The sequence below is a fragment of the Dromiciops gliroides genome, chromosome 5 (assembly GCF_019393635.1).
Source record: "Dromiciops gliroides isolate mDroGli1 chromosome 5, mDroGli1.pri, whole genome shotgun sequence".
NCBI lineage: Eukaryota > Metazoa > Chordata > Mammalia > Microbiotheria > Microbiotheriidae > Dromiciops > Dromiciops gliroides.
This window is the reverse complement of record NC_057865.1, coordinates 70075747-70098848: the sequence shown is the minus strand read 5'-3', so window position 1 is coordinate 70098848 and position 23102 is coordinate 70075747. Positions and strand designations below refer to the sequence as shown.

The window sequence follows — 23102 nt, the reverse complement described above, 5'->3', positions numbered from 1 at the left end:
AAAAAAGAAGAAACAAACAACAACAACAAAACAACAAAAGTGAAAATAGTATGCTTCAGTCTGCATTCAGACTCCATAGTTCTTTTTCTGAATGTGGAGAGCATTTTCCACGAGTCTTTTGGAATTGCTTGGATCATCGTATTGCTGAAAAGAGCCAAGTCTATCACAGTTGATCATCACACAAGGTTGCTGTTACTGTGTACAATGTTCTCTTTGTTCTGCTCATTTTATTCAGCATCAGTTCATGTAATATGTCTTTCCAGGTTTTTCTGAAATCTGCTTGCTCATCATTTCTTACACGACAACAGTATTCCATTACATTCTTATACAACAACTTGTTCAGCCATCCCCTCCATTTCCAACTCATTGCTACCACAAAAAGAGCTGCTTTAAATATTTTTGTACATGTGGGTCCTTTTCCCTTTTTTACACTCTCTTTTGGATAAAGATCCAGTAGTGTTATTACTGGGTCAAAGAGTATGCACAGTTTTATAGCTTTTTGGCATGGTTTCAAATTGCTCTACAAAATGGTTGGATCAGGTCACAACTCCACCAATAATGCATTAGTATTCCAATTTTCCCACATCTTCTCCAACATTTATCATTTTCCTTTGCTGTCATAGTAGCAAACTGGATATGTATGAGGTAGTACTTAAGAGTTTTAATTTTCATTTCTCAAATCAATAGTGATTGAGAACATTTTTTCATATGACTATAAATAGCTTTAATTTCTTCATCTGAATACTGCCTATCCATAACCTTTGGCCATTTGTCAAGTGGAGAATGATTTGTATTCTTATAAATTTGATTTGGTTCTTTATATATTTTAGAAATTAGGCCTTTATGGGCTAATTTCTAATATATAATTATATTATTTATATAAATAATATATATGTTATATATTTTAGATATATTTTATATCTAAAATATAAAAGCTAATATTGGCTATAAAATTATTTCCCAGATTTCTGCTTTCCTTCTAATCTTGGTTATATTGGTTCTGTTTCTGCAAAAACTTTTAAATTTTAATGTAAATCAAAATGATCCATTTTGCATTTCATAATGTTCTCTATCTCATCATTGGTCATAAATTCTTCCCCTCTCCATAAATATGACAAGTAAATTATTTCTTCCTTTTCTAATCTATGGTATCACCCTTTAATGTTGAGATCATGTACCCATTTTGACTTTACTTTGGTATAAGATGTAAAATGTTAGTCTACACCTAGTTTCTGCCATACTATATTCCAGTTTCCCAAGCAGTTTTTTGTCAAATAGGGAGTTCTTATCTGGGAGGCTGGAGTCTGGTTTATCAAACAGGAGATTTTTGCTATATTCATTTACCACTATTTTGTGTGCCTAACCTATTCCACTGATCTACCTCTCTATTTCTTAGCCACTACCACATAATTTTGATGGTTGCTGCTTTATAATATAGTTAGATCTGGTACAGTGAGGCCACCTTCCTTTGCATTTTTTTTCATTAATACCTTTGATATTCTTGACATTTTGTTCTTCCAAATGAATTTTGTTATTATTTTGTCTAGCTCTATGAAATAATTTTTTGTAGTCGGGTATGGCACTGAATAACTAAATTAATTTAGGTAGAATTTTTTATTAAATTACCTCAGCTTACTCATGAGCAATTGATATTTTTTCATTTGTTTAAATCTGATTTTTTTCTGTGAAAAGTCTTTTGTAATTGTGTTTAGAGTTCCTGGGTTTATCTTGTAATTTATATTGTCTACAGTTACTTTAAATGGAATTTCTCTTGCTGATGATCTATGTGGATTTATATTATATCCTGCAACTTTGCTAAAGTTGTTAATTGTTTCAAGTAATTTTTAATTTTTTTTTGGGGGGGGGGCTGGGCAATTGGGGTTAAGTGACTTGCCTAGGGTCACACAGCTAGTAAGTGTTAAGTGTCTGAGGCCGGATTTGAACTCAGGTCCTCCTGAATCCAGGGCCAGTGCTCTATCCACTGTGCCACCTAGCTGCCCCCCTCAAGTAGTTTTTTAGTTGATTCTTTAGGATTCTCTAAGTATACCATCATATCATCTACAAAGAGTGATAGTTTTGTTTCTTCCTTGCCTATTCTAATTCCTTCAATTTCTTTTTCTTCTCTTATTGCTAAGGCTAACATTCCTTGTACAATATTGAATAATAGTGGTGATAGTGGGTATCTCTGTTTCACCCCAATCATATTGGGAATGCTTATAACTTGTCCCCATTACATATAATGCTTGCTGATGGTTTTAGATAGTTACTGTTTATCATCTTAAGGAAAACTCCATTTATTCCTATGCTCTCTAGTGTTTTTATTATGAATGTTTTAAATTTTAATTACAATAGTGTTTTTCATTTTTAAAGTGTTTTTAACATGAACATTTTGTCAAGAACTTTCTCTGTATCTATTGAGATAATTATTTCAATCAGTTTTGTTATTGATGTGGTCGATTATGTTGATAGTTTTCCTAATATTGAAGCAGCCCTGTATTCCTGGTATAAATATCACCTGGTCATAGTGTATTATCCTGGTGATATTTTGCTAAGATTCCATTTGGAATTTTTGCATCAATATTCATTAGGGAAATTGGTCTATAATTTTTTGCACTTCCTGGTTTAAGTATTGGCACCATATTTATCACATAAAAGGAATTTTGTGGGATTCCTTCTTCATCTATTTTTCCAAATAGTTTGTATAGTATTACAATTGGTTTTTTGCAGGGCAATGAGGGTTAAATGACTTGCCCAGAGTCACACCGTTAGTAAGTGTCAAGTGTCTGAGGCTGAATTTTAACTCAGGTCCTCCTGAATCTAGAGTCAGTCCTTTATCCACTGCATCACCAAGCTGCCCCACAGAATTGTTCTTTAAATGTTTGGTAGAATTCACTTGTAAATTCATCTGGCCCTGCAGATTTTTTTCCTTAGGGAGTTTGTCAATGGTTTGTTCAATTTCTTTTTCTAAAATGGGATTATTTAAGGATTTGATTTCCTCTTCTGTTAATCTGGGCAATTTATAACTTTGTAGATATTCATCTATTTCTTTAAGATTGTCAAATTTATCAGCATATAGTTAAGCAAAATAGCTCCTAATTACTGATTTAATTTCCTCTTCACTGGGGGTGAATTCACCCTTTTCATTTTTTGATACTGGTGACTTGGTTTTCTTCTTTTAAAAGAAAAATCAAATTAACCAAAGGTTTATCTATTTTATTGGTTTTAACCAGCTCTTAGTTTTATTTATTAATTCTATAGTTTTCATACACTTAATTTTATTAATCTCTCCTTTCATTTTCAGAATTTCTAATTTGATATTTAAGTGAGGGCTTTTAATTTGTTCTTTTTCTAGTTTTTTTAGTTTGTTGATTAGTTCATTCATAGCCCAATTCATTGATTTCCTCTTTCTCTATTTTATGCATGTAGGTATTTAGAGATGTAAAATTTCCCCTAAAAACGGCTTTGGCCACATCTCATAAGTTTTGGTATATTGTCTTATTATTGTCATTCTCTTTGGTGAAATTATTGATTATTTCTATGATCTGTTGTGTGACCCACTCATTTGTAGGAAGAGATTATTTAGTTTCCAAATAATTTTTGGTCTATCTTTCCATGGTCCTTTATTACACATAATTTTTATTGCATCATAATCTGAAACAGATGCATTTACTATTTCTGCCTTTCTGCATTTGACTGTGAGGTTTTTATGCCCTAATATATGATCAATAGGTGTAGGTGCCATATACCACTGAGAAAAAGGGATATTCCTTTCTATCCCTATTCAGTTTTCTCTAGAGGTCTCTTATATTTACTTTTTCTAAAATTCTGTTCACCTCCTTAACTTCTTCCTTATTTATTCTATGGTTAGATTTATCTAGTTCTGATAGGGGGAGGTTGAGGTACCCCACTAATACAGTTTTGCTGTCTATTTCTTACCATAACTTACAACTTTTTCTTTGAGAATTTGGATGCTATACCACTTGGTGCATATGTTTAGTATTATCATTATTTCGTTGTCTATAGTACCTTTTAGCAAGATGTAGTTTCCTTCCTTATCTCTTTTAATTAGATCTATTTTGGCTTTTGCTTTATCTGAGATAAGGACTGCTACCCCTGATTTTTTTTACTTCAGCTGAAGTCTTACCTTTACTCTGTGTGTATCTCTCTGCTTCGAATCCTCACCCCACCCTTCTTTTCCTCTATTGTAGTAAAGTCTTTTGTGCCTCCTCATGTGAAGTGATTTACCTCATTCTGTCTCCCTGGACCTCTTCTCCCAGTATAATCTTTTTTTCTCACCCTTTAAGGTTTTGGGTTTTTTAAAATATCATCACATCAAAATCAATTTATATGCAAACTCTGTATATGTGTACTTCTATCTGCCTAAATAGAGATACTATTCTCAAGAGTTAAAAGTATCTTCTTCCCATGTGGGAATGTAAACATTTTAAACTTATTGAATAAAATGTTTTGTTTTGGGGTTTTTCCCTTTTTATGCTTCTCTTGAGTCTTGTATTTGAAGTTCTGGACTTCTGTTGAAGTTCTGGACTTTTCATTAGGAAAGTTTTAAAGTCCCCTATTTTGTTGAATGCCCATTTTCTCCCCTGAAAGATCATGATTAATTTTACTGGGTAGCACATTCTTGGTTGTAATCCTAGTTCCTTTGCCCTCCAAAATATTATATTCCAAGCCCTCCAATTGTTTAATGTTGAAGCTACCAGGTCCTGTGTAATCCTGATTGTTGCTCTTTGATATTTAAACTGTTTCTTTCTGGCTGTTTGCAGTATTTTCTCCTTTACCTGCTAATTCTGGAATTTGGCTACAGTAGCTTTTGCACCTCCTTTTCCATTTGTCCAACTGTATTTTTAAGGAGTTATTTTCTTTTTCCAAGTTACTGACTCTCTCCTGCATAATTCTCATTTCCCAATTTTTCTTCTACCTCTCTTATTTGATTTATAAAATCCTTTTTGAGCTCTTCCAAGAGGGCTTTTTGGTCTTGAGACCAATTCCTTTTCCCTTCTGAGGCTTCAAATGTAGGTGTTTTGACAGTGTTGTCCTCTTTTGTGTTTGTGTTTTGGTCTTCCCTGTCACCAGAGTAGCTTTCTATGGTCAGGATTTTCTGTTCCTTATTCATATTTTAGCCTATTTCATGCCTTTTAAAGTTGAGTAGTCCATTGATTCTTAAGTTTTCTCCTGTTTTCTAGGCCAGTTGTTTTTGCTATGAGATGCCTTACATTTTCGTCTCTTCGTTCCAATCTTTTGACTTTGTTTTAATATTTCTTATTAATTCATGAAATTATTAGCTTCTCTTTGGTTCATTCGAATTTTCAGGGAGTTTAACTGCTTAGCCAAGGTTTTTGTATCTCCTCTGCTGAAACTGTTAATTTACTTATCAATCCTTTCTTCCATAGCTCTCATTTCTTTTCCAATTTTTTCTTTAGAGTGCTACTTCATTTATAAAAAACATTTAAGCTCTTAAAAAAAGAAAAAAACTCTTGCTTCATCTCTTTTGTAAATTCTAGCTGAATTTATGTCCAAGCTATGTTTTTGAGACTTCTAAATGTTTTAGAATCACTTTCTTCTCCTTGGCCTATGTCTAGAGTATCCATCCACCATAATAGCTTTTATGATGGGATTCTTGTTTTATTTGTTCATTCTTCTAGCCTACTTTCTGACTTCAGACTTTCTGTTAGGGCCAGGCTCTGCACACTTTGGAGGTGAAGGTCTGGTCTGGTCATGCTGCTATTTTTTAAAAATATTGCCTACTGTGTTATCCCCAAGATCCCTGGGACAGTTCAGGATGAGCACTTGCAAGCTGTCAGTGCTCCCAAAGTGGTCTGATCTAGGAAAAAGTCTAAATGCCTCCCCCTGTTTAAGTCCAGTAACTTTATGACCTGGTCTTAGGTCTAAAGAAGAGTAGAGTGCTACTGGATTCAACTATTAATCAGCCAGTTCTTCTGATTCAGAGCGACAAAACTACAAGCTCCACTTTGGTCTGGAATTCCTGGCCTTATTTTTCCTCTGCACACTTCACACTGGGCTAGAAGCTGGAACTGAAAATTTGCTCAATTCTTAGGGTCAGAGCCACATCACTGCTACTTGCACAGCCCCAGTTCTGCCACCCCTGGGCACATATCTCAATCTACTCAATCTGTGACCCAGAAGTCTATAAAGGGCAACAATGCTAACCAGTTGTAACACGTTCTAGCACTCTGCACACAATGCCCTTGTGTGGATTTGAGACTTCCTCTTGCCCTGGTGTACAACTTCTCCCTGTGCTATAGTGCTCCATGTGTACTCCTGACCAGACCCAGTCCTTAGTGTCCACAGACCTCTCAATCTCCGTATGCCACCCTGGACTAGAAGTTACTGTAACTGATTTGCCCATTAATATTCTATTTGATGTGTTCTATCAGTTTGGGGAGTTTCCACAAGGGGGCTCACTGTACTTACTCTTCTCTGCTACTCTACCATGTTGGTTCTGTTCCAAGGCTATCTCCTGACTGTCAAACTGGAAGGTGTTCTCCCAGATGACTGAATCTGATGGAGTCAATTATTCATTGCTTTTCCCTTTATCCACTAATTTAGGATACAATAAAATTATCTTAGATTTATCTGGCACCATCATTACAATGCAAATAACCAGGGGGAAGCTAGGTGGCGCAGTGGATAAAGCACTGGCCCTGGATTCAGAAGGACCTGACTTCAAATCCGGCCTCAGACACTTGACACTTACTAGCTGTGTGACCCTGGGCAAGTCACTTAACCCTCATTGCCCCGCAAACAAAACAAAAAATAGACAAAAACCCCACAAATAACCAATAAGCAATTTTTAAACGAAAGAAACACTTGTTAGTAACCAGTTTTGACCATGAGTAGGCAATAATAAAGCAAAAAGGGGAGAAACACCAACTTCAGCCATTCTCCTCTTTTCTGTTCACTCTCTCCAAATATCTCTCTAGTCTCTCTCCAGAAAGATTTAAAAATTGCTGCTGCAGAGGAAACTCTGCCATCAGTTCTGATCTCTTCTCTAGGAAGAAAGATAGCCCTAATGGTCTTTAGCAACTTTGTTCCCTTTGAAAGACATCCAATCCAAGCCTTTCCTGAATGGCTGTTATATAAGTTAACCCCACCAGACTCTACTTTTCTTGTTTAGAAAAAAAAATAGATACAATATTTACAGCATCCATTCTCCAAAGCCTTTTTTGTTTGTGGCAGTTTTTATTGGTTTTGAGCTTTTAAATTTTCAACTCAAATAAAATCAAATGAGATGAATATTTCCATACAAAGCTGAAAAACAGGATCATACATGAAGCCATGAATTGATATTATGAACATCTTGTTTTATCTTTAAGGATATGATAAACACAAAAATTTTTATCTTCAAAGCTGACCCGCTTGTCTGTGTTTTCCAATGACCTTCATCCTTTTCTCTTTTGTGCATTTTCAAATTCTTCAATGACCTTTTTTCTTACTTTTCATTTTTTACTTTAGTAATCCTATTGCTAAACCCCTATGTCCTAAACTGAAAGAATAACAAAATAAAATCATTGTATCATATAAGTATAGCTAGGAAAAAAAAATCCCACACTGGCTATGTCTGAAAATATAGATTTCATTCTGTACCCTGATTTCATCACCTCTCTGTCAGGAGGTAGATGGAGTATTTTATCACTAGTCCTTTGGAATCATGGCTGGTTTGTGCCTTAATCAGAGTTCTTAAGGATTTCAAAGTTGTTTTCTTTACAATATTGTTAATGTAGAAAATATTTCCAGGGTCTGCTCATTTCATTCTGCATCACTTCATTCAAATCATCCTAGTTTTGTGTGAAATCTCTTTAACTATTTCTTACATCATAATTATATTTTATTACATTCTGTGGTGTAACAATATCCTAATGCCCCCACCTCCATTTCCATGTAAGGTAGGGCTAGATTGTCCTTAAAAGGTATTTAAACAATCCCTGAAACTTGACTGGGTATGAGGACTAATGCCTCAGGGTTCAGATATCACTTCTTAGCCACCTATGCAAAAAACATTCACAAGGAGCTTCATTTATTATCTGAGTTTTGTTAAGTAGTCTATGATGGGCAACTTAGAGATATGATAGTTTCACTGCTGAATCAACCCAAGATATCACTGAAGCATCCTTTGCCTGATATGCTTAAGTATATCTCCTATTGTTAATGGTTGAATGGCCTACAAATGTCTCATTTCATGACAAGATCAGACCTAAACTACTAGAGGATATAGCCCAGCATAGATATACCCAGAAATAATCACGTCAATTTATTCAGCTATTCCACAATTGATAAGCACTCCCTAAGTCTCCAGTTCTTTGCAACTACAAATAACCTGACTCCTTCCTACCTCTCCAGTCTTTTAACACCTTACAGCCTCTCCAAATACTCTTTAATTCAGGACTACTGGCCTCCTTAGTGCTCCTCACACAAGATGCTGCATCTTCTTATTCCAAATGTCCTCACTGGTTGTCACTTAGGTCCAAAACATTCTCCCTCCCTCTTTACCTCTGCTGCCTGAATTTCTCAGCTTCCTTCAAGTTTCAGCTAAAATCCTACCTTCTATAAGAAGCCTTTTGCTTAATTTTAGTGCCTTCCCTCTGAGACCACCTCCAACTTATCTTACCTATTATATCTTATTTGTGCATGTTTATTGGTATGTTGTCTCTCCCATTAGCCTGTGAGCTCCTTGGCAACAGGGACTGTTTTTTTACCTTTCTTTGTATCCCCAGTGCTGAGCTCAAAAATGCTTGATGCTTATCTGTAAAATGAAGAGATTGAACTAACTGTTCTCTAAGGTCCATTGCAGCCCTAGATCTATGATCTGTGGCATGTTAACAAATTGGGCATTATTCTACCATTCAAAATGACAAATATAGGGGCAGCTAGGTGGTGCAGTGGATAAAGCACTGGCCTTGGATTCAGGGGAACCTGAGTTCAAATCCAGCCTCAGACACTTGACACTTACTAGCTGTGTGACCCTGGGCAAGTCATTTAACTCATTGCCCCGCAAAAAAAAAAAAAAAATTACAAATATAATGTATGCGTTTAGAGAAGCCTCTCTAGCTATAGTAAAATAGAAATCATAATGATTTATATACATTAATTACAGCTAGGCAAAAGTTACATTTATAAAATCATAAAGTATCTGAAGAGGTTATAGTTTGTTATTTTTGTTGCTGTTCATGTTTTTTTATTATAAGACTGATCTAATCTAGGAGAGAATGGGAATGAAAAAGATGCTACAAATACAGTTGAAATTACCAATCAGAAAAAAACTTTTAGTTATTTGAATAATGCTTACCGTTGCAACTTAGTTGCCTGTTTTTCAAATATTTTAAACATTTCTTGAAACTGAAGATCCTTTGATTCAGTAGATTCTGAGGGGGAAATAATGAAAACCAAAAAAGTTTAAAGGCTTAATAAATGTCATATCTCATGAGAAGAGGGGGCTGAACCCTCTTACTTAGTTCACTTGGTATCAATATGAACAAAACCAGACAAATGGGCAAAGAAAATGGTATGTGCAAAAAGATATTCATTAAGGAATGCTTATGACTAATCTATTGATATGGCATAAGGGAAAAGTCTGGAATGCTAATGAAGTATTATAATGTTTGATGCTGAAAGATCAAATGTCTTGTAGAAGAAATCTGACATCCAAGCCTAATTAATGATTGAAGCTCTAAATGTATCAAGGCCAAAGTAAGAGGCACAGTGCCTAGCACATAGTAGGCACTTAATGTTTGTTGATTGATTGATGCTGCTTTAAAGGAGAAGGGACAGTAGGATCTAAATTGTTAGCTGTTAATAAAATTCATTCTTTCAAGAGCCTATATTCCTTTTTTATTATTTCTTTTTATTTAATTTTTTTTTTGCGGGGCAATGAGGGTTAAGTGATTTTTCCAAGGCCACACAGTAGTAAGAAGAGCCTATCTTCTTTTCCCTGCTGCTGTTCTCTAGCCAAGGGGGAGAAACCTGTCAGATGATGACCTCAGGTACATGATAGCCAGCAGATCTGAGGATAAATGAACTCATAAGCAGATTTCCACAGTGATTTATCCGATTTGGATTGATTTATTAACTTCCTTATATAATCCCACAAACACAAACAAATGAAGGCTCTCCAGAGCTGTCCATTCCTACCGGTGTTTGCCTGAAATGGGAAATGCTACCAAGTCACTAAGACTCACACATGAATACTGACTCAATCATTGGAAGCTTATGCAAGACTATTGACATCAGCATTTCACCATCCTTAATATTATGGGAATTCCATTCCATGTTATACACAGTGTGAGAGTTTGTGTGCCTTCTGTAGGTTTTACCTGAATGTCTTACTGGATGAATGAAGACCTTTGGTGGGGGGTTTTGTTAGTTCACATTTGACAGTGAGCAGCATTCAGTCAATAATCAAGAAAGGTGTCCTAGGCATTTACTATCGGTCAGGCACTATGCTAAGCACTGGGGATACAATGAAAGGCCAAAACACGGCCCCTGCCCTCAAAGAGCTCCCATTCTAAGGGTGATACAACATATAAAAATAGCATACAAAATATATATGGGTAGGAGTGAACCACAATCTCTTAGATAAGATATTAGCAGTAGCAGGGGCAGGGGACCCGGAAAAGTCTCTAGAAGGTGAGATTTGAGCTTAGTCTTAAAGGAAGTCAGAGAAACCAAGAGGCAGAGGTGAGAAGGGGGAGCACTGTGGGCTTGGGGGATAGCCAGGGAAAAGGTACAAAGTCTGGAGAAAGACTATCACATGAAGGAACAGTAAGAAGGCCAGTATTACTGAATGGTAGAGTATGCAGAAGGGAAGAAAGTATAAAAGGCTGGAAGGAAGGGGCCAGGTCATGATGGGTTGTAAAAATCCAAACAGAGGATATTACTTTTAATCCTGGGTAATAGGGAGCCATTTGAATTTATTCATGAGAAAGTGACATAATCAGATCTGCATTTCAAGAAGATCACATTGACTGCTTAGTGGAAGATGAAGTGAAGTGGGAAGAGACTTGAGGAAGGAAGATTCAATAGGTAAATCCTATTACAATACTCTAGGCTTTAAATGAAGGCTTAAAACAGGGAGGCGTCTGTAACTGAAGAGGATATATTGAAGAGATGTTGCAAAGATAGAAATGACAAGATCTGGCAACAGATGAATACAAAAGATTAAGTGCTAATGTTTCCCAGCAGAAGGGACTAGGGATCTGGCTTGATACATATTAGGTAGAAAAGAAAAGGTACCCTCACAAACCTGACCCACTGACCAAGAGGACTTGCTAGAAATATACAATCCTCAATAATCCTCAAATCAAGGCAAAGAATGTGGTGCTCTGCCTTTGCTATGTTACTTATAGGTCTTGCACAAATTAGAATAATTCCCCATTTCAAAACCTCTTTAATAACCAGAGAATTACTCCTAGATGCAACTAGTGTAACCCTAGGTAGCTAAGGATTAAAAAAAAACAAACCCTAAGACATGCAGTAGACTCTGTCTTCAGGGAAACTGCCTACGTATATATCTGGTAATGATCCTATCTTTGCCTTGGCTTAAGTCTAGTAATTAACCACTCCATATTAGTTTCATAATATCCTTATGGACAAGATAGAGAGAACTGGGCTAGGAGAGAGTACAATTAGGTGTATTTGGAACTTGAAAGACCAGACCCAAAGAAGAATCTAGAAGACAACTTTGCCAAGGATTTATAATCAGGTATAGGGTAGATTAGACATCTATCTGGTCAATATCCACTCTGAAACTCAATGATTATATGATTTATTAAACATTGAATAGAAAGGGATTATTAGAAAGTATATTATAAATGAATTATCTGAGCAGAATGGGCCCTAAGAAGCCATCAAGGGCCACTTATAACTGATCAAGAATGCCATCTATATCCAAGTTCCTATTACTACAAATAAGGAAACTGAGAATCAGAATGATCATGTAACTTGCCAAAGGTCCCATAACTAGTAAATGGCAAAACTAGTGTCCTGACTCACAGAGGTCAGAATCATATTGTCTTAAGCAAATAATTTAAAATACTGGGGTACTATTTTCTAAAGATATGGGGTTTTTAATAAGTCTAATTTTTACCTATCTTAAAGGACTATTCATTAAACCACAAAGTGCTATACAGAGGTGAGTTGTTATTATTATTGGTACTGCAATTACTACAATTAACATGGTAGCAAACTACAGAGCTAAGAAAGCTAGGTGTCGAAGAGGATACAGTGCTGAGCCTGAAGTCAGGAATATTCCTCTTCTTGAGTTCAACATGGCTTTAGACACTTACTAGCTGTGTGACCCTGGACAAGCCACTTATCTCTGTTTTTGCCTAGTTCCTCCATCTGTAAAATGAGCTGGAGAAGGAAATAGCAAACCACACTAGTATCTTTGCCAAGAAAACCCCAATCACGAAGAGTCAGACATAATGGAAACAACCAAAAAACAAAATATAGAGCAAAGTGTATTCAATGAACCATAATTAGCACAGTGATACAATTTTAAACTCACTTGTTAAAAACACATTATCTGCAATCTCCATGATATTTTCTATGAACTCATCATTTTCAAAATTTGCTCCAAAGTCTGAAAGAAAATGAAATGAAATTTTCAACATTTTGCTACTATTTATAATTTTCTAATCATAATTATAGATATAGGGAAGGGATGTGTGATTTTCTGTTACAGGAAACTCCCAGGCAAAGTAACCCTCTCCGCCAATGAAGGTCAGCAGCTTCTCTAGGACTTATAGCTTTAGACAAGTGCCCCAACCACTGGGAAATTAAAAGACTTGCCCAGCTTCAAGGCTAGGCCTCTATCCACTACACCATACTACTCCTCTTGAAGAGTACATAAAAGAAATAGAAGACATGGTCCTTATCCTCATAGAGTTTATACTCTATTTGGAAAGACAAGATTAATACATATGAAGCAAAGACTAGTACAGGACAACATATGTCTGAGTGTCTGAGAGATCATAATGGGGTATGTAAAGAAGGGAGACTTCATAGAGGAAGTGAAACCCTCAAGGATGTATAATATTTGGATAGGCAGATAAAAGGGAAAGAGACATTTTAAAGAGAAAAGGCACTATGAACAAAAAAAGCAAGGCAAAGGAGTAATATACATGGCCTCTATTCCATTTTTGGAAATGGTACCCTAGAAAGTGTCCCATGGCTTCTGTGTCACTGCACCCTCTTGATTCTCCTGTCTAATAGATCCTTTACAGACTCATTTGCTGGATCATCATTCATCTCCTGACCCCTAACCATTATCCCCCAAGGGCCTGGTCCTGGGTCCATTTCTCTACTCTCTCTACTTCTCTACACTGGTGATCTCATCATCTCCAATGGGATCAATTATTATCTCTATACAAATAATTTCCAATTTTATGTATTGATTATTAATCTCTCTCCTGAATTCTACTGCCATATTACCAATTGTCTGATGGATATTGTTAACTGAATGTTCCATTGTCATCCCAAACTTCTTATGTCAAATACCCTAAGTCCTTTCATTCTAAGCCTAGTCCTCTTCCAATCTCGATTTCTACTGAACACACTCCCGTCCTTCTAGTGTAGGCCTTCAACATCTCTGAACTGGACTACTAGGATAGCCTTCTAATTAATAATACTAGTCAACATTTATGTAACATTTACTATGGCATTGTATTACTAAGTGCTTTACAATTTGATCCTCACAACAACCCTGGGAAGGAGGTACTATTATTCTCTACGTTTTAAAGATGAGTAAACTGTGGCAAACAGAGGTAAAGTGACTTGTTACACAGCCACTAATGTGAACTCAGGTCTTCCTGGCTCTATGTACTCCATTAATTGGTCAGTTAATTAATTGGTCTCCTTGTTTCCAATCTCATCCCCTACACAGCTGTCAGAATAATCATCCTAAAGTAGAGGTTTGACCATGTCACTCCATGCTAATAAACAAAAATAATAAAACAAAAACAAAATACCTTCAAAGACTCACTATTGACTAGTGCATATAATAAAGCTATTCAGCATGCCAGTTAAGGCCCTCTGTAATGAGGTTTTTGTTTTTGTTTTTTCAGGGCAATGGGGGTTAAGTGGCTTGCCCAGAGTCACACAGCTAGTAAGTGTCATATGTCTGAGGTTGGATTTGAACTCAGGTACTCCTGAATCCAGGACCGGTGCTTTATCCACTGCGCCACCTAGCCGCCCCCTGTAATGAGGTTTTAATCTGCCTTTATGGCTTTATTTAATATTAGTCTTCCTCAAACACTCTACATTCTAGTAAAACTATTCATTTTTACCTGAATTTAACATCTAATCTCTTGCCTCAGTGTATTTGAATAATGTCCCCATGCCCAAAATATACTCCTCATCTCTGCCTCTCAGAATCTTTATCGCCCTTCAAGGCTCACAGCTCACGTACCACCTTCTCTGTGAAATCTTCCTCAATCTCCCAGTTGTTAACACATATTCCCCCATCAAAGTCTCACTTATTCTCTTATTTAAGGCCTTCACCATGCTCCTAGTCACTATCCTACTCAACATGAAAGGTCCAGAGCTAAACATTCCATGGAACTTGATGCTTCTCGGTGGCTGGGCAAAATTGCTTACAAAGTATCCTAAGCTAATATTTTCAGAGAATAGATGGACTTCTGTCCTTTGGGTCTTTCTTGTTATCAATGGATGTGTGCATTGAAATACCAACCCAATAAGAAAATATCTCTTGGGCCCTGACCTTTCACAAACACTGAGTCTTCCCTGAACTTACTGTTTCCTGAGCTCTAATCGTGTGACTTTGGTTTAATGATGCTCACAGACACTATAAGCGGCATTTCCTTTTGGCACTGGAACAAGGAACATCTACCAAGTAGGGGTAAAATGTTGCTGCCACCACAAACCAGATCTAATACCAAAACCCCCAAACCATTCCCCAGTCCAATACCATAAATTCAAGAACAATGGCTTGAGTTCACCAGCAAGGGAACCTCGCCCACATGGGCAGAGAGACCCTAAAGGAACAAAAGGACAAAGCTTACATTGGTCTTGATATGGATAGAGCACTGGTGCTGGATTCAGGAGTACCTGAGTTCAAATCCGCCCTTAGACACTTGACACTTACTAGCTGTGTGACCCTGGGCAAGTCACTTAACTCCAATTGCCTCACCAAAAAAACACCAAAAACCAACAAAACAAAAATTGGTCTCAATATAGGCAGGAGATGAATTGGATGACTATTATTGGTGGCGGGACGGGGGAGGAGAGCCTTTTCTCAGGGTAGGAGTAAGGGAGATGGTATCCTTTGATTGGACAAGCTTATTGCTAGGGGCTAGTAACAGGAAAGGCTATTCTTCAGATCTTGTAATCACCCCCTGATAAGACTGTCCTTGATGTTTCGATAGTAAAGAAGGTCACAGACAGGGTGGTGGTTGCAATACAAACAGGGTCGAGGGCAAGATAAAAGAAATGCAGACAAAATATATTTGCTTTAGCTTTCTCTGCAACCCCAAATTTCCCCCTTTGAGACTACTGATATACTCACCATTTTTTTAACGATTCCCAAATCAGTTATCAGTCCAAGTGGAAATGATAAGCAGTTTAGAGAATAGAGAATAGGTTCATAACACATGGAGAACTAATAAAACAAGCAAAATTATAATAGGATGGGGGCAGCTAGGTGACACAGTGGATAGAGCACCGGCCCTGGATTCAGGAGGACCTGAGTTCAAATCCAGCCTCAGACACTTGACACTTACTAGCTGTGTGACCCTGGGCAAGTCACTTAACCCCAATTGCCTCACCTAAAAAAAAAAATTATAATAGGATGAATAAAAAAATCCAGAGTAGGGGTATCAAGTCCCTTGGCAGTGTCCATGACAGGGGAGTTTCTTTTTTCTAGTTGTGTTAGCAGAATACTAAGCAATCTGTCTGGTACTCCCCCTAGCACTTCTGGCCAGGAGCAGAGAAGAGCAATAGGCACATGAGGGGGCACATGACAGGGCACATGATTACAATGCGATTGGAGAGACAAACCAAGCTCAATTCATTAGACACTGACTGTATCTTGCCTGTGGCGGGGTCTATTGTGAGATGCCACTCCTGATTCCTGCAGATGGACTTCAAGTCTTTCATGTTAGCCTTTGGTACATTTTTTCAAAGGAGTTAATGATTGTAATTGCTATGGGAGATTTGTGAAAGGCTTAATTCCTCCTGACTTCTTTGCCTACAAATATAGGCATTCCCTCTGAGGCTTTATTTTCCCTTTGTCTTTTGAGTAGTTTTAAATTTCTGATTTCATAGTGCTGATTTTTCTAATTTAACCTTTTGATATAAAACTATTGTCATAAATGCTATGTTATACATATCTATTATTGATTTAAAATGGAAGGGGCTGCAAAGGAGGAGATAGTAAGCGGCTAGGATTGCTACATAGAAAGCAAGACAGAGGTCCCATCCTTCTGTCTAAAATAGTAGAGTTATGTTTACTAAGGGCTCCAAAAAAAAAAAAAAGATTTCTGATTTGTAAATTTTGGTAAATTCCCTAAAAGGCAGAATTTAACTCTATCTGGGGTTTTCTGTGCTTAGGCTAAGTAACATGCTACTTTGCCAGGGTTTTCTGGTGAGGCATGTGAATGTGTGTACCATGTAGTTTGCTTTCCATTATTTTTTTTTTCCATAAGCATGCTCAGGGGAGCTTTTCAGTGACTGAAAAGTCTTCCTATTATGTGATTTAATGACTGCCATCGTTACTCTGCTGTCAAAGGATCCCTAAAGTTCTGCTTCTAGTAGGGAATTTAGGGAGCAATCTTACTTAAAGTTTTGGTATAATTTGATTAATGCAGATCAGAAGTAAATTTTGTAATCAGAAATACAGACAAAAAGGCATGCTTCTCTAATACTTAAAAAATTAAATAAATATTCAACTCTAAAACATTATAAGTATATAAATTTGGGCTTGTAATTCTTTTTACAACATTCTACAGTAATTTACCACTCTAATTTTATATAAAAATAAGTACTTATCATAGGAAAAGAAAGGCATATTAGATATTTTAGAACTTTTACTAATGATTTTACTATAAATTAATATTCAAAATGTTTTAAAAGCAATATTAATGAAAAATCATCACCTTCAATCATCTTCTTTACATCTTCATAAATTTGGGATGTTTCTAATTGGCTGTCCCTGTCAAAGTTTACCACAATGAAACCTAATTTAATATGTATTAAATATTAAGAGTTGAAGTTACATTTAACTGTGCTTACTGTTCAGTCTAAGAAGTATTATGAAAATCTGATTACAAAAGAGAAAAATCACAATGTTTTATGAGAATTGTTAGATAATAATTTTTCCAAAAATAATCAAATGAGAAAAAGTAAAGTTTAGTAGAGGTATAAAACCAAATGGCTAATCTAAATTGTAAGTCAAAAACAAGAACAGGAACAAAATAAACAATGGCAAATGTGAAGTGAATGGCAACAGAATACTTTTTGTCAGGGAATAATTTCGATAACACTTGAAATCCAAAATTAAAACTCAAAAAATATTGGCAAGTTCATGTGTTATAAATCAAGGATTTGAATACACAAGCAACCCAAGCTTTTTTGTCCCTTTGCCCCTAGTTCTTTGTAAGTTAATGGGAAAGGGGAGTTTGAGTTGCCAGTCAATAAGAATCAAGAAAATCTGAGTTTGCTCTACTTGTTAAGCCTTTTTCTTTTTTTTTTTTTGACTCATTCCTTCATAACTTCTACTAGTAGGGAGTCTATAATAAGTGTCCTCCCTCCCCAGAAATTTATGGACCATTTGACAGTAGAAAGGAAATATTTTATGTAAGTTTGATGTAATGTAGCTGTTCATTAAAGTAAATTCTAAATGGGTAAATAACCAATCAAGAGATGAACAGAGAAGAAATAGAACAGAAAAGGGCACATTACAAAACATTTATTAATTCATTCATTTATTCAATTAATATTTATTGAGTACATACTATTTGCACAGTCTTCTTTTGGGTACTGTAGGAAATAGCAAAAAGGTACACAGTTGCTACCCTAAGAACTTATACTTTCACTAGGAAGACAATATATACACATGGAAAGTTAATAATAATGAACAGTACATGGCTAAGTGCCAAACTAGATGGGACAATTAAGAGTGAACATGAGAAAAGTCAATAGGAGTCAAAAAGAAAGGAAAAGGATACTTTTGAGGTAAGTACTTAAAAGACAAAAAACAAAAAGCCTCAATAAGAATCTCAGAAGTCAGGAGTTTTAACTAAGTTAAGCCAAGCAGAACACTTAAGTAGAACTGTTCAGAAAAGTTATGAGGAATCTGTCTGGAGAATGTAAGCAAACTGTCTTGCTTCCTTAACATCTTCAGAAGACATTTAGTGAGTATCTTAAGCATACTCACACGTAAAGGGGGTTGGGAGAGCCAAGAGATGAATAGTGAAAGATCAAAGGAGAGAGAGAAGTCACAAAGGAAAAGAACCAGGAGGAAAGAATACCATAAAGTCTAAAAGAGAAGAGAATATCTAAGAGATGGGAATGATCAACACTGTCAAATCTGCAGAAAGGACAAGGAGGATAAGAAATGGTAAAATGCTATCAAATTGAAGAGAGGCTTAAGGCCTGAATACCAGATTAATTCAATAATCCAAGTAGTGGAGATGGAAAATAGTAAGGATCTAATGTAAGTAACAGTAATATGAATGAAAAGGAGGGAATGGATAGGAGAGAAATTTGGCATTTCTTATGGTTTTGTTGATCGGGGTGTTTACTAGGTGAATATTCTGCTTGTTTTGTCATGAATGCCTCAGATGTCTCTCTTTTGAATGTTCACTCTTTTTTGAGAATGAGTAGTCTCAAATTTGATGGGTATACCATTTTGGGTTACAGAATGAGTTCCTTCGGCTTTTCAGAATATATTATTCCAAGGGCAGCTAGGTGGCGCAGTGGATAAAGCACTGGCGCTGGATTCAGGAGGACCTGAGTTCAAATGTAGCCTCAGACACTTGATACTTACTAGCTTTATGACCCTGGGCAAGTCACTTAATGCTCTTTGCCCTGCCCCCCCCCCCAAAAAGAATATACTATTCCATTTTCTTCTTCAGTTTTTAGTGGGTACAGAATAATCATGTATTATTTATTTAGCTTTTATCTGAAGGCCTTCCTCTTGCCTGCTTGAGAAATTTATTGTTCTTGAAATTGCTAAATTTAACCACTCTGTATCTTGGAATTTGAAGTATAAAGTTTTTATTATTGTTGTTGTTGAGACAATTCTGTAGATATTTTTTATTGGTGCTTTGTTTTCTGTACTCGGAAGTTTTAATTTAATTTGGGAGGGGGGGTGGGACAATTGGGGTTAAGTGACTTGCCCAGGGTCACACAGCTAGTAAGTGTCAAGTGTCTGAGGCCAGATTTGAACTCAGGTACTCCTGAATCCAGGGCCGGTGCTTTATCCACTGCACCACCTAGCTGCCCCCCCGAGACCATGTAACCTTTTAAGGTTGCCTTTTGTTTCTTTTCTGCCAGATTTTCTTTCACTGAAATGCTTTTTGTATTCCAAATCTGTTCACCTCTCACTTCTTTGGAAAAACTCTCTACTATGCATTTATGTTTTCTAATCTATTGAGTTTTTCTTATTTCTTAATTGAGATTTATAAATCCTGACATATATTAAATGATTATTAATTTTACTTCACCCTTGAACTATGCTGGAAATTTTTGTTGTTGTTCCATGCTGTCTTAGGATTCCATAATGTGCATTTTGTGTTTTATTAGGAATTTGTTAACTTTCCTTTTTGCTATATTTGTTGAGAAGTGTTTATATTCTCTTTCAACAACTAGCACTCGTCTTTCCTTTTAGCCTTTGGATTTTCTTTCTCTATTTATCTCCTTAAGTTCTGGGTTTTTATTATATTTCTAGCCTGGGTTACTTACTAGGTGATGCCATTTATAAAAATATGAAAGTTAGGAGAAGGAAGTTTGATAGAAGAGTTTCAAAATGTGGATGTACCCAAAAGATTTGAAAATGAAGGTCTGTAACAAGGTGGGAGGGGATCAGGTATAGATATAAACATTTAGTAGAATCTTCATATAGGTGATAATTGAATATATGAGAGTTTGTGAATAGGGCCAAGAGAAATATCTGCATTTAGAAAGCCAGAAGAACTAAGAAAGGAGACCAAAATTAGTGAATTGGGAGGAATATTAGGGTTAATGAAATGTCACAGAAACTAAAGGGAAGCTTTTTAAAAAGGAGTTGGTCAACAGTACCAAATGATGCAAAGAAGTTAAAACAAAAAGGTAAGGAATGAAGATTTTTCCATTAGATATTCATTGATGATCTTTTAGAAAACTGTTTAAATAGATAGACTGGGGGAAAGATGCCAGATTTCAGGCACTTAAAGAGCAAGTCAAAGTTAAAGAAATTAAGTCAGTGAGTGTGGATTAATTTTTCAAAAAGTTTTGTGGTAAAAGCAAAGTGAGGGACAGAATGATGCAGGAGGATCAACAAAAGGCTTATTTTAGATTAGCAGAGATTTGAAAATGTTTAGAGAACAAGGGATTGAAGTTGCAAAAGTGGAAGGAGATAATTGATGGAACTAGTTTTTGGAGGAGGCAAAAAGTAATGGAATCAAGGGTACAAGCTGAGGGATTAGCCTTGATAAGTAAGGACATATCTTCCTTTGAAACAGAAGAGGAGAAATAGATGAAAAGACATCATTTCAGCCTTTTCAGCCTGAGTTTCAGTAAAGTAGGATTGTGTTGGCAGCACGATGACAGGTTTGTGCCTGGACAGGAAGTAAATACTCAGTGACACTCATTGAAAGCTGATTTCTACACATATTCACAGTGGAGTGGGGGGGGGGGGGATACTGGCCCATGATCACAGAGGCAGGGCTCAAATAGGCACATGTCTTAACTATCCTATTAGAGTTGCAAACTCTGTAAATGCTGGGTCTGTGTCTTATTCCTATTTATATCATCCAGAACATCTTGTACATTGTAGGCACTCAATAAATATTTGCTGAACAAATGAGATTACTAAAAAAAATAGGAAAGTTAAAGCCCAGGTGAGCTAAGATGGTATGAATTTGTGGTAGAACACATCATTATAGTTATGTGACTGTTTTCTATCAACTCTTATAGCCCAGAAACAAGAGTGGAAAAACTAAGCAATGAGAGGGGTGGGCGAGTGGGGAAATGTTGGGGAGAGGGGAGGCACAGTCAAGTGTTGAAAGTTCTACATAGAAGCAACTCTAGATAGAGAAGATACAGCAAGCTGAGCATGTCTAGTTGACCTAACTGACCTCCAGATTCACTGTGTTTATAGCTCTTTCCCAACTTCAGCACTAACTGTACCTCTCCTCTTCATGGTCCTAACAATGATATTTACAGTCACTTACTGCTTCTGTTTTGCAGCTACAGCTCTTCGGGTAACCTTCGGCACAGTACCAAGGCAATTCCTTAATTGTTCAAGTTTTTGCAAACGTTCTATGACTTGGCCAATACTTGAAGATACTGCTTTATCTGGCAAAGGAAGCTCCCAGTCCGAAACATTTTGTTCTTTAACTAACTAAAATAATAAAATGTGAATTAGATACTTTCAAGTTACTACACCTGGGGTTCTCCCCCCAAATATTTTATTAACCAAAACAAAAGTATTCTTGGAATACTATTCTTACATTTATCAAAGCCAAATGTGCCACAAGAGCACATTTAAGTGAGTTTAAAACTAAGATTGTTATTAGACAAGCATTTTAAAAAGGAAAATGACAAGATCAAGTGAGTGCTTCCCTGTATACTTGTTCCCCTCTGGTCAAACAGCATCAAAATGATATACTACTTCTAACATAAGAAAACAAAAGAGAATATATGAAAACAGATCAATCTTTAGTCTCCATATTATTTTCCTAACAATGTTTACATAACCGATATAACAGTAATAAAGAAACACAAATTAAAGTACTGGCAAGTGGTAATAAATTTGCTTACCCAAAATTCTTTTTGAGAATCTCTTCACTCTGACAACCTGTAGCTGGATAGCCTACAGATAAGCCACTTAAAATAACTAGATGCCAAATCATGCCAAATCACTCCTCATCCAGTTAACACTCATTCTGGATAGCTAACAGTGGAACCCTAGAGGGCAGACTCACAGAGCAGGGCTGGAGAACCCTATCCCTAATTTGTTGACCATCATTTGACTGCTAGCCTAAGACAAAGCCCGTGCTTTGCAAACTCTTCCATGAGTCATGTGTTTCCTATTACATGGCTAGAAACTGAGGAAAAATTAGATGAAATTAATTTAGTCATAGTTTTGTGCTGCAAGCTATGTGCAAAGAAATGTATTAGACACTGTATGGGATACAAAGGTAGATAGCAACAAGGAGGTCTTCTGCCCTCAAGAAGCAGTTGAGAAGACATGACAAACAAATGAAAAGTTAATCATATAAGAGGTAGATATTTCAAGTTAAAAATTTCAAGTTTCAAATTATTTTTTACTTAAAATTTATGCTACCAAAATTTCTGGTTAAAATTGCTATGTGAGGGGCAGCTAGGTGGCACAGTGGATAGAGCACCGGCCCTGGAGTCAGGAGGACCTGAGTTCAAATCTGCCCTCAGACACTTAACACTTACTAGCTGTGTGACCCTGGGAAAGTCACTTAACCTCAACCCTCACCAAAAAAAAAAAAAATTAGGAAAAAAAAATAACCATGTGAAAAGTTAAGAGAAACCCAATAGGGGAAGCTAGGTGGTACAGTGGATAGAACATAGGCCCTGGATTCAGGAGTACCTGAGTTCAAATCCAGCCTCGGACACTTGACACTTACTAGCTGTGTCACTTAACCCCAATTGCCTCACCCAAAAAAAAGAGAGAGAGAGAGAGAGAGAGAGAAACCCAATGCTCTCAAAAATGGTCCAGCAAATATTTAAAAGCAATCAAAAGGACAAAAGAAATACAGCAGCAAGGTCTTCCATCCAACTGTGATGAAATAATGGGATTTAGCAGATACTCAAAGATCCACCTGGAGATTAATCTATACTGATTGAATCAAGTGAGAGTGATTGACTGCTAATTAAGC

The 23102-nt window shown here is 36.4% G+C and overlaps 1 protein-coding gene across 1 annotated transcript in view; it reads right to left on the bottom strand.

Annotated features, from left to right (window-relative positions):
* Nucleotides 1–23102, bottom strand: part of CCDC7 (coiled-coil domain containing 7) — a 108004-nt gene that overhangs the window by 47489 nt on the left and 37413 nt on the right. Inside the window, exons 7-10 of the mRNA XM_043965647.1 lie at nt 21423–21592; nt 17145–17200; nt 12539–12613; nt 9323–9398 (exon numbers count right to left, since the gene is read on the bottom strand). Of these exons, the coding sequence (XP_043821582.1) occupies nt 9323–9398; nt 12539–12613; nt 17145–17200; nt 21423–21592 (377 nt within the window). The remainder of the gene's footprint in view (nt 1–9322; nt 9399–12538; nt 12614–17144; nt 17201–21422; nt 21593–23102) is intronic.